The sequence below is a fragment of the Lonchura striata genome, chromosome 5, assembly GCF_046129695.1.
Source record: "Lonchura striata isolate bLonStr1 chromosome 5, bLonStr1.mat, whole genome shotgun sequence".
In the NCBI taxonomy this organism is placed as follows: domain Eukaryota; kingdom Metazoa; phylum Chordata; class Aves; order Passeriformes; family Estrildidae; genus Lonchura; species Lonchura striata.
Window position 1 is genome coordinate 5,643,329 of NC_134607.1, and position 12,032 is coordinate 5,655,360.

The window sequence follows — 12,032 nt, forward strand, 5'->3', positions numbered from 1 at the left end:
CACAAAGACACAGCTTAGGGACTGATACACAGACAGAAACCACTTCAGATAGTCCTGCCAAATAAAAGAATCTTTGGGATTGCACTCCTTTATTATCAAAAGCGGCAATAGCAATAAGCAACCTTTTAAAATCCTGAAGAACACAAATCAAATACCTGATATGAAAAAAAAAAATATGAATCTCATTACAAGCAAATTTGCAGAATTATTTTTTTCCTGAGGTTATTATCCAGTTAATCTGTTTTCAGTTTTTTACTCAGAAGTATGTCTGTGCAAATGCAAAAGTACTGTAGAGAGGAACAGAAAAGTATATGGTATTTTGATCACTTAACACATGAAAGAAAAATTAATCCTGTTACCAACTTATACCAACACTGAAACTAAGGGGAACCACCTCAAAGACAATTATTTGTGTAGAGTATATTTTTGCAAGCTTCTAACTTAATAAAACTGAATACTGTTAATGAACTGACAAGCACTACAGGTTTGCTTCGTGTTCCAAGTGCAAAAGTTCACTGCACAGCAGGTGCATCAGAACTTGGAATAAAACACAAGTCACACTTTTCTATTAATTGTCTTGTAGTCTGAGTATTGAACAGCTCCTTGTGTAACAAATATGCAAAATGTGTAAAAACCCTATCTGGTAATTCCCTCCAGTAATTCAGGCTTGTGGGGTTTTGTTGTTGTTGTTGTTTTGGTTTCTGTTTGTTTGTTTTTGTTTGGTTTTTTTTGTTTTCAGGGAACAACCTATATTCCCAACTAGTGAATATAATTCAAAGCAAAAATGAAAGAGTTAAGTGAGATTTTAGGGTGCATCAGTCATTTTGAGGTAGGTATTCTTAAGGCAGTTATCAATTCTATAGTGCAAAGCTCTGTAGTACTGCACAGAATTCTGGCTTTCCTGCTTAGGAAAGATTACATCAAAATGAAAAATATGTCAAGAAATATTAGGAGGATGATCAGGGGAATCAAAGTCCTGCTAAATTAGGAGAAACAGACCATTTTAGGCATAGATAAGTAAAACCTGTGAAAGGACATGGTTCCTGTCAACAAAAATTGCAGTATTACAGTATTAGTACAATGAAATTATTGGATCAAGTAAAGGAAACATGTTTTAGTACCATAATCATTATACTTATAAACAAAATTGCATTTAAGTGTTGGTTTATAACAGTGCTCTGTATGCTGTGACCCAGGTCATTCTTCTAGTCTTACCCAAAATAGTGGTCAAAATTCTGTCATTACTAAGCCAAGGCAATATTTCCCTTGAATGCCTCAGTGTGCCTAGAATTCATGCCAGTGACTGAAAGCTAAGTGCAATTTATAATGCTTCGGATTAAACTAGTCTAGCAAATTAACTCTGCCTGAAATCCATGCATTTGTGTCTGAGATCTTCTTTGGGCATAGGGACCCTGTCTGGGGCCCTCCTGCTGACAAACATCATATGCATCAAATTTCATACAAAGGATTACAAATAACCTTATTTTTAGTGCTGCTGTCTGCAATCAATCTTCAGTGTGTTGAAAAATTATGCACATTTAACTGAAACGCAGCGCTGGCTGCAGGTTTTTGCAGGGCTTTGTACAAATGAGTCTTTAGCCAAGTTCCTCCCCAGAAGGACAATCCCTGGCTCTGGACACAAGCTCTTCCCTCCAAGCTCTGGCAGCACACCTCTACTCCAACCAAATAACCCGAAAATTTAAAGCAGGCCAAGCTAAGCAAGCTTGTCTGAAGGAGTGCATCCAAGCAAAGAAGGATCATGGAGAGTTTATTGAAGGAGAACTGTGGTCCAGGCCCATTGTTTTGGTGACATCACAATTCATATCCTCTAAAGATCCTGCCAGACATCTCCTGAGAATAGAGGGAAGTGAAAAACAAGCAGTAAAAAAGCACTCCACCCTCAAGGCCATTCTTCTGAAACGTAACAATTCAACAGTGAAAAACATTTTCTCTTGGCTTTGCAGTTTGGTTTAAAAATTGTAGTTTGTGAGCAAATCCCTACTCTTTCAAAATCAAAGTGTGTGTCTCACATATTAGGTGTCAACTTCTGGTTGCACTGGAAGTGATTCTATTTGGGCATTAAGAGTTGCTAATAAGTATTTAGAAACAGGTCAGACTTACATCTCCCAGCTGCAGTTTTGTTGCTGATTCAGCTGTGCACAATTCATGTGGCTCTCAGTGGGAAATCCTTGTGCAGAAAGTTCATCCTGAGGCCATTGGTGCCTTCTTGCACCCTCCTCAGGGGACCAAGAGCACAGAGGGGCTGTGACCCCCCCGCAGACTCTCCCAACTATGAGTTGGCACTGCAGGGTGGGCAAAGAATCAGGCAGTGGGGAGCAGAAGGCAGAAGCTGCTCTGATGATGACATCTCAAGGAATCTCACTGAAAATAATGGTTTTTTTTCCCTTGATTGTAACCACGTGGCTCTTCAGCTGGTGGGCTCCTGGCACACCTCAGACCTGCAGCACCAAGGATGATCAAGGAAGGAACAACAGCTCCACTCAACCTGGAGCTCCTTCAGCAATTCTGCCAACTACACAATGCTTCAAGCAAATCAGAGTTATCTCAGGCATCCTAAAGACAAACTTGTCATGAGAAATGCTGGTGACATCATCTGTGTTCAGATCAAATGTGCCCTTTGATTTGGAGGGATAAACCCTACAGGAAAGTTGTCACATGCAAGAACACAGTGTCAGATCCATTTTGTAAAACTGAGGAATGCTGATTCAGCTTTCTGGTATCACAAGAGGGAAAAATATGAGGATAAACCAGAGCTCTGTTAATAGGGGAGCATGTTAACTTCCTTTTCATCAGATTTTGCAGGCTTACTGATTTGTTCAGAAAATCACAGGTTTATTTTGGACAAAATCCAATGCAGCTTTATCACTACTTGGTTCCTGTATACAAAGGTATGTGCAGCAGGGTGTCCAAAAGAACTTGAGCTCTGTTAGGCTGGCAACAGCAAGGATGCCTGTCCTAGTGAGTACCTGGTGCATGATGGATTGTGGGAGATTTCAGGAGTCTCGGGAAGGAGACAGCAGAAACACAGCTGGAACTAATTCTCTAATTTTACAAAAGATGTCATTAAGAAAAATCTATCAGATAGGGCATGATTAAGGTCAAAAATATTCAAACATTATGTGGACATGATGCATTCATATGCTGGTTCTAAACTATGTTTACACAGACATGGTGTGTACAAGAAAAGGTTGTTTTTTAAAAACAAGATTTTTAACAGGATTGCCATAACTTGTGGGAGTTCAAAGCAAGAAATGGGGTTAATATCTGCATAACCTTAGATTTCTGTGTTGCAATAATTGCTTATTCAGCTGCTGCAGTGAATATTTTCTGCAAAAGAAAGATAAGCTGAAGAATATTAACCAAAAGCATGATTCCTGGAATGAGAAGCCCTGAATTGTTTCTTGTGCCAATGATAAGCAGGAGTAAAAGGAACTGGATAAATTTCATAGCAGTAGCATTCCAGCTACATCAAAAAGGGAGATTTTTTTTTAGGTAACAATCTACAACAGCAGCTATTCTCCACTGTTGCCTCTATTGGAAAGGCCTGCATAGTCCAGGATTGGATAGCTGCTTATTACTCAGTGCTCATCTATGGAACACTTTCCTATTAAGATGTTTATAATCCATTAAGCACATGAATTTATTGTGTTTGCAAAATGTGAAAGGCAGATCTTGCCTTTCACTCAATTTACTCTCTAAGAGGTTCAGCACTGTGGAATGTGAGGCAACAAAACATGATCATCACTTTTCAGCATATGAGGATACAGGCAACAGACTCTGAGAGCTCAGCACTAATCCAACATGTTTCAGGAACAGCATGGCATGCAGAATTTTTGGAACTTGTGATTACAGCAGGCACACACTGGTTTAGGTTTCCAGTAAGAAAACCACTTTCAACAGTCACTGTGTACCTTTTTGATAAAACCTCTCTTGTCCTGTCCAGAAAACTCTCTCACTAGTGATGCTCACTCATCTGATTGCCAGCTGGAAAAAACTCCAAATCTACTTACAGAACTTGATCCTCAGAATGACAGACTGGCCAGCCATAGTACTCAGAGCCACATTCTTTGTCTTCCAGTCTCCCTTTACATCTGCATTCTCACAAAACTACAGCAACTGCACATCCCTTTAACCAAGGCTCCTCTTTGCTCAACATTCAGAGCAAACAAAGTGTGCTTGGCCTGGTCTGCTATCCCAAATTAATTCCTCCTGAGCAGTGACACCGGGCTGTTATCAGATTCAGCTGCTTCTGTAGCAGGGACAGCAGTGCTGGCAGCTGGGATGTGCACTCTTTTCCTTCTTCTTCAACAAGCTGTGGAACTCTGTCTTTGGCAATACAAACACACTCTGGCTGGCCATTTAAGGTATTGAATAGACCTGGAGACATGTTTAGACAAGAGGGAAGCCAGCTGACTTCAAAGGTCCAACTGGTAACTGGACTAACATGACAAATACAGCTTTGCTCATCTTCATATTGGGTGTAAACCTGGGGATTGGGCACACAGAGCAGGAGAAAGGGTGAAGGAGACCTGAAACCATGAAAGGGAAAGATGTACAACAGAAAATCTGGCCCCATGATTCCCTGAAACAAATAGTTTGAACCAGAAGTAAAGGAGCAGAGCAGGGGAGCATTATCACTCTTCATCTGAGACAATGTGAGTATGTGATGGATCTCTTCAGAATGGAGCTGGAATGAAGATGCCCCTCTTCCATTTTGCATGAAAAGAAAGAAGCAAACTGAATAGAAGCTTTTCTTTTTCTGTAGAGGAGAGCTGGCTCACCTCAAGACTGTTCATCAAATACACCAAAACGCTGCTGGGGTACAATGAACAGACACAGCTGAACTGTGGCACTAGTCATATTTGGACAGTAAGATATTCTTGGTCATTCTAGACAGTTGTTCTTACAGGCTCCCTTAAAGACTAAACAGCCTGAACTTCATAATAAAAGCATAAAACCTGGAGCCAGGACAGCCTCTCTCCTAACACCCACAGCAGCAGGGGCCAGAAGGAATTCTCCAGTGCATGTGCTGCAGGATGCAAGGCTGTGTTCCTCACCAGCTGTCCCTTTCCTGTCCTGCTCTAGTCCCTCAGAGAGGATCTGTGACTTTGGGCTTCTCTCCTCCAACTGTGAGGGGTGATACTGAAGCTTTACAGGCTGACAGACAATCACTCACAATTCACATACAGCTAAAAAAATACTACATCCCCTCTGAACATGTTTAAAGAGTTTGAACCTTTACTTTCAGATGGATTCTCAGCTGAGGGTGATTATTTCAGGACAGCTGAAATCACTGAAGAAACCCAGTTAACAAAGTAACTAAAGCAGCAGCACCCTAAAGGAAATGCCTGGTATGTTAGTGTGTTTTGTGGTTGGTTTGAAAACGGCCAACAATTTACTGGAAATTTTTTAGGTCTGGAGAACACTCATTTATTGGGAATGTGACTCTGGTAGCACCAGCAATGGCCATCACAAAACTAGGGGCATTTTTCTGATACAGCCAAACCTCATTTTATGAGATATCTGTGTGCTGTTTATAAAACAAGTTCTTAACACCTTCCATGGCAATAGCTGGTGATGAGAACAGGCAAAGCAATGGTGCAACATCCATTATGTTCTTAGTGGGGAAAGGACATGTTTTACTGCAGAGTTTTTATCATGCCTTGGGTCTGAAAAAATATTCTTCCTAAAAGTAGGCAACTGGCTACTACAAATTAGAAAAGACAACCCCATCTATTGCAAGAATAAGGCACCTTAGATACATATGTCTCTATTTGTCAAAATGTCAGAAAATATAATGATATAGAAGGCCTCAGGAGGTTATCTCATATTACTCGCTGCTTTCAGGGAGACCTGATAAAATTCAGCCACTTGTGGGCAGAGTTTATGCAGTTGTTTAAAATTGGTATCAAGTGAGGCTGATGCCCAAACTTGTCTAGGCAATGTGCTCTGGGACTCCAAGATCTCATACATTCAGCAACAACAGAAATTTTTTGATAATGTATTACCTCACTGTTCACTCCAAAAGCACTTTTCAATTCATTCTTCTGCTCCTACCTCTTATACACCCAACCTTTTGCGCACTTGAAGACTGCTGCTCCCTGAGGATGCCTTTTCTAGGAACAAATTAATACCTATTTTTTTATCTTTCTGGATAGGTTATATTTTGGGCTTCCATGAGGAGGCTGAAGATCAAAAGACATTAAGACTAGAAGAATAAAGACTGTTCTGAAAATTCCTAGAAGATATGAAAGTATTGAGAGAAACTTGGAGTCCACTGAATCAGCGTCGTGTAAACAGCTTAGAACGTGTAGTTTCTGTGCCAGACTTTACATACTCACAAGAACAGGAAAAAAGATGGAGCATTCACATCTCTGATGGACACAGCTGGATTAAGAACCCAGACTCACCAAGATGACATGGAAGGACATACAAAAAAGGACTCATAACTGGAAGAACTGCAACTGCTCTGCCTGACAAACACATGCTAAACTTTGCCCTTCACTTTTCCCCCTGTGAGAAAATCATGCAAATAATGAAATAACTTTACAGGAAAAGTGCCAAATAGGGCTTTCTCATTTAAGAGCAAATTTTAGTCTTCTCTTGATTTCTCACTTCAAATAAGGAAAAAGTGTGTGATTAGAATTTTTTATTAAGGGTATTAAAATTAACCTGTTACTAGGCCTGTTCGTTTGTATAAAGGCCATGACCCAAAAGTACAGCAATAAAATTATAGTCTTTAGGTAGACCTTAAAGAGCCTTGGATTGAGTCAAAGTATGTGTATATATCCAAAATAAAGATACTTAAATAAGGATATAAGAACGTGACAGAGCAGCACATCTCAGAATATCGAATGCTCAGAATGCTCAACCATTTCTATTGCCATAAAATGATTTCTATTTCTATTGCTATTCTTGTAAAATGATAACAGGAAAAACATTTTCACACTGGGATTTCTGTATTTTCATCTCACTAGAAATTAACAATAATAACTATGCTTTTATATACTGCTAAAGTAAAATGTATCTACTCTGTAGGCAGCATGTTATTGCTGAATATAAAAAATCATGGACAGTGATGAAAAATTCTGGTATTCTAGTATTGCCATTATTTAAAGAATAGTCAGGAAACACTAAGCAGACGAGATAAAATTTATAGCACAATGGGTCAAGGTTCAAGTATGGAAGGAACCACAGACTTAACAGAGCAGGAAGAAAATACAGATCTTTTTTTGCATATATATTGCAGTGCTTTTGGAAAGGTTTCATTTTAGAGAAAACATTACCAGAACTCTTACATGAGGCTTTCCTCATTTTGCAATTACCTATACTGAGCCACAAATCAATATCTATCTCTCACAGATTCTCTTAGTAAACATTTACAATAAAAGTACTCAGTACCTGAAATATAGTCAGTGGCAAGAGCAAAGCTGGAAGGTGGCAGTATTTCCAATGGATATCCTGCAAGTAGCCTTTGTACATTTTATCCTTCCAAAGCTTCATAAATCCTTGGAAACACCCTAAAAAGCTGGAATACACCATATGAAATATTTCTACACCTGTACACTTCAGCACTGATAAAAAAGATCTTTTCTGGTATTGCTTTCTTTATTATTAAGATTAAAGTGTCAATCCAGATTTTGACTAGACTCAAAACCAAGCTATTTGTTGGGGAACATACTGCACCCTTGTGCAGCATCCCTCATTTGTGGTGCACCCATAACCCAGAAAACAGTACTTCCTATACCTGTGTACTCAGTACCCAAAACTACATCAGCTTTCTTTGAATTAAAATGTAACAGTAATTTGATTAACTGAAAAGAGTATGAATGAAAATCCCTGAGAACCTTAAAATTTATTTTCTTCTTAAGATACAGCAGCACATACTTCAAATCCAAAAGGCAATTTCTCAAAACTTTTAAGTCTGAAGTAGTTTATAATAGGTACAAATCAGAGACCAAATACTCCTCAGTGCTGGGGGAAAACAGAAATGTTGCTTGCTTTAAAATGTGAACAGAAGAAACTTAACGAACTTAGCCTTAGCCAAAGATTTGTTGGTATATTGAGGAGAGTACAAGCATGGGAGATGCTCAAGACCTGCTGCATCCTGTTGATCAGAGAAGACTTTCAACACAATTTGTTCTGGATTGTTCTCTGTCTCACCAGATGACAAGTGACCTTTCCAAGTCTGATAAACATGCAGGTGACTGTCACAATTCCCCCCTCACTGTACATTCTAAATCACCCAGTATATCATCTTAATAGGTCCTTGTCTACTCCTTCTCCATTATTCTGAGCATTTCTAAGCTAATTTTTATTCATAAAATATTATGGCCAGTAATTCTAGCCATTTTTCTGGAACTCTTCACTGATCTGTACTGGCTTTTTCTCTCCTTTTTAGGTTTTTTGCTTGTTGTGGCTTCTTCCTATTTTCTCTCCTGCTCCTGACAACTTCTTTAGAGACAGTTTCTCTATTCTTTCTTACCTTGCAATCTTCTCAACCTTCTGCTTCCACTTCTACATCTTATCTTATGCTATTCAACCTCCTAATTTTATTGTGTGATGACTTAACTATTAAAATCTCACTCCTGGCTTATCTCCTTCCATCAAATCTACACAAAAACATGAGTGCCTAACATTTCCAGAGTGCTCACAAAACTTCTCCCTATTTTGGCTACAATTACCTGCTTACTTTGTTATTTTTTAACTTCAGTCATTTTCTTTGCTTCCTGTAACAGTCAACCATCATTTTCTGCTACATTTTCACAAAAGCTTTCATTCATTTATCTCTTTCCTACTAACCCATTCTGTGTTACCATTGAAATTCTTGTCTATGCCCTGAAGTTGTTTTATTTGGATTTCAGCTCTCTCTTCCTTGACCTTCTGTTTCATCCCCTTTTATTCTCTACAGATATTTTACAAATCAAGTAAACCCAGATTCTCTGCTTACTGAATTAATTTTACCACCTACTTCTTTAGAAGTATCCATAACTCAAAAAAACAAACTCGGAGTCTTTCATAGTCCCAGTTAACTATTTCAGTCAAGTCCCAGAGGGCTAAAGCCCATCTTTCATTTCAGAAAATAGTAATAGAAGTATTGTAGAACAAGTTGGTCTTAACACAACTATTTACTGAAAACACATGTACGTTGATATGAAACTTGCAGAATGGGCTAAAGTAGGACAACAAATAAATAACTTTTGAAAATGCATTTCCCTACTCTCAGATAAAGCCTGAAACCTTGCAGAACAATACAAATATACTGCAGTAACTTGATAAGCTGGTTTATGGGGGTTTCTCTTGGATTTCACTAACACGTCTGCTTTCAATTACACAGATGAAAAACAAAGAGCTTTAACATCTTGCTCTTCTGATTGCAATAAAATGCCACTTCTGAAAATGGCCTCCCAAAACAAAACTCAACTAAAAACTCAACTAAAAACTAATTTAGAGGTAGCACTCATGTTTTAGAACTGGTAGTATGTGATTTTTTGGGGCAGATTTTACCTACGGTAACACGCAAGAAAGCACAGATTTAGCCTTTTATGTGTCCTACCTCCACCCAAATCCTTCTTATAAATGTACTGTTATAAAAGCACATGTAAAAATCATAATCTTAAAATAAAATTCATTCCACAAAGTCAGTGGAACAATTTTTTTATTACAACAGTAAGCTTCCCCTGCATAGACATGCTTCCAGATGTTTAGTGAGTTAAAACTGTGCCTGTAGTACCAAGATGTGCCAAAGAGAGAGCTACAGGATGAACTATTAATACCCTGACTGGCCATGGTGATGGAATTAATCTTCTTCATTTTATGGTAGTTGATATGTGTTAAGTAATGCAATGTTCACAGTAAAACAAAGTTGTATCATGAAGTGTTTTAAGGTTTTAAGATCCTTACTCTTGCAAAGAATGATGCACATACCCTGTATTAATGGGCACTCGCCAGTTCCCCTGAAGGCAGTCCCTTCAGTTTCTTCAGAATTAAGACATTAAGAGCTACTGATGATTTGATGATTCATTAGTAAGGGAGAGCAACTAAGAAAACTGGTGGTAACAAATTTAGAAGAAAACTGTATTTCATAAATACGCTATCCTAGTAACTTGGCAATTGTATCACTATAGCACATAGGAACTCCTCTTTGCTCCAAGGCCCCTCATTCCAGGCCTGCAGGGGAGCACAGGCTCTGCCCCAAAGACTTCAACAGCATGACTTCACCATGGAATTACTTCATTTACCTCGAAAACACAGATTATTATTCAATATTCATTAATTATTTCACCCAAGCAAAGTCTAACCTTTAACTGCTGATCTCCTAAGCAACCCTCACCTGCTTCCAGACATTTAAATCTAATTTTATCCAGCGTACTGTTAAGTCTTAAGAAATATAAATTCTCAGTCAAATTAGAGTATGGATTCTAATTTGGAAATCAAACTCTGATACATATTTTACTGCTAATTTTTATGTTTAAAAAACTGAGCTTCTAGATCTAATAACTTCCAGTTTTCTAAAAAGTTATCCAGTACCTAAGGTTAAATGTACAGAGGTTACAAACTGAAATTATTCATGTTCTACAATAATGTTGAATGTTTAAAATCACTGTGTCTGCTCACTGTGACACATCAGATGCAGTTTCACTGATGTACTCCATTGTCTAAGGCAAAGCAGGAGCTATTTCAATTCTGGAGATGAATGCTGATCTTCTGACCGTTTATTCTGCTCCTCTTTAAAATGAGCACTACAATCTCTTTATCAAAGCAGGTATTTTGACTGATATCTGTGACAAGTGCTCTGCTATATGAAAATCCAAGATTCAAGACACTGTGATAGTAACAAATTATTTACTTCACTGGCTTTTGTCTGCCTAGGCCAGTGACCATGTGTTTCCAAGTACTTGTCTGGAATGTAATGAAACCTCAATGGACCTCTTGGGGTTACTCTAATGGAAAAGTCACTTACCTGTTATCTGTGATAAATTCATTATCACCATAGGACAAATACTTTGTCATCTCCTACAAATTAAGATTTGCATGAGATTTCTACAATAAATTAACCAAGTTCACATCCTCTCTTCGGACAGTACAAAGAGATCAGGAAAAAAGTGTGCAGGAGTCATGGCTCGGATCCAGATCCCTGCTTTCTACTGCAACCGCATTGCACGCTACCATTCCTAAACGCTCCACGTTTTGTCTTCAAAAAGCCTGCATCCTTTGCTCGGCTATTCCCCCTCTCCTCCGGGATTCCAGTTCAGTGCTGGTGCAGTTTCCCGTGCTTTTGGGGTGCAGCCGTGCCTCCGGCAGAGCAGAGCCGCCCGCCGGTGCCGGACCCATCGCTCCGCGATTCCCGTGCTACCCACCGAGCCGCGCTGGATCCCGGCTGGGGCTGTCCGAACCGAGTCCCCCTCTCCCCGCGGCACAGCCCGGGACGTCCGGCGGAGCCCCGCACACCACCACGCCTTTCTGCTCGCTCGGACGTGGCAGCGGCGCTTTAAAGCCTGCCCGGAACGTCCAGGGGGACACGGGGAAGAAAGGGGGCCCCGAGGGGGGCCATCCCCCGGCGGTGCTGGGGCCGCGATGGGAGCCCGCATCCCCGCGCGGGGCTCCCGCACTCACCTTGTGCCCGGAGCCGCGGCAGCAGCGCCAGCAGCAGCAGCAGCAGCAGCGGCCGGGCCCCGCCGAGGGTGTCCATCGGCGGGGAGCGCTCCTCCGAGCGGGTCTCGGCTCTCCGGCGGCGTCCCGGGGCTCTCCCTTGTCGCTAGCTGCTGCTATCCCAGCCGCCTAAGACCGGTTGGGAAAGAGCTCGCAGGAACCCCCCGCTCGGTGGGCTTTACAAAGATTTAAGGCCGCTTAATGACACAGCCTGCGAGTGCGGGGCAGAGCGGAGCCGTGGCCGCAGCTCGGAGGCACGGAGCCTGGTGCTGCTGATAGCCCGCCGCCCCCACCGCTCTGCAAGTGACTCCCCCGAGCTCGGAAAGCCGCAGATCCTCGGGCCGCCGCGACTGATCCTG

At 40.6% G+C, this 12,032-nt stretch overlaps 1 protein-coding gene across 2 annotated transcripts in view; it reads right to left on the reverse strand.

Annotated features, from left to right (window-relative positions):
* Positions 1 to 12,032, reverse strand: part of FBLN1 (fibulin 1) — a 63,982-nt gene extending 51,950 nt beyond the window's left edge. For both annotated transcript variants that reach the window (XM_021529922.1, XM_021529923.2), the window contains exon 1: positions 11,638 to 12,032. In XM_021529922.1, the coding sequence (XP_021385597.1) occupies positions 11,638 to 11,713 (76 nt within the window). In that variant the 5' untranslated portion in view covers positions 11,714 to 12,032. The remainder of the gene's footprint in view (positions 1 to 11,637) is intronic.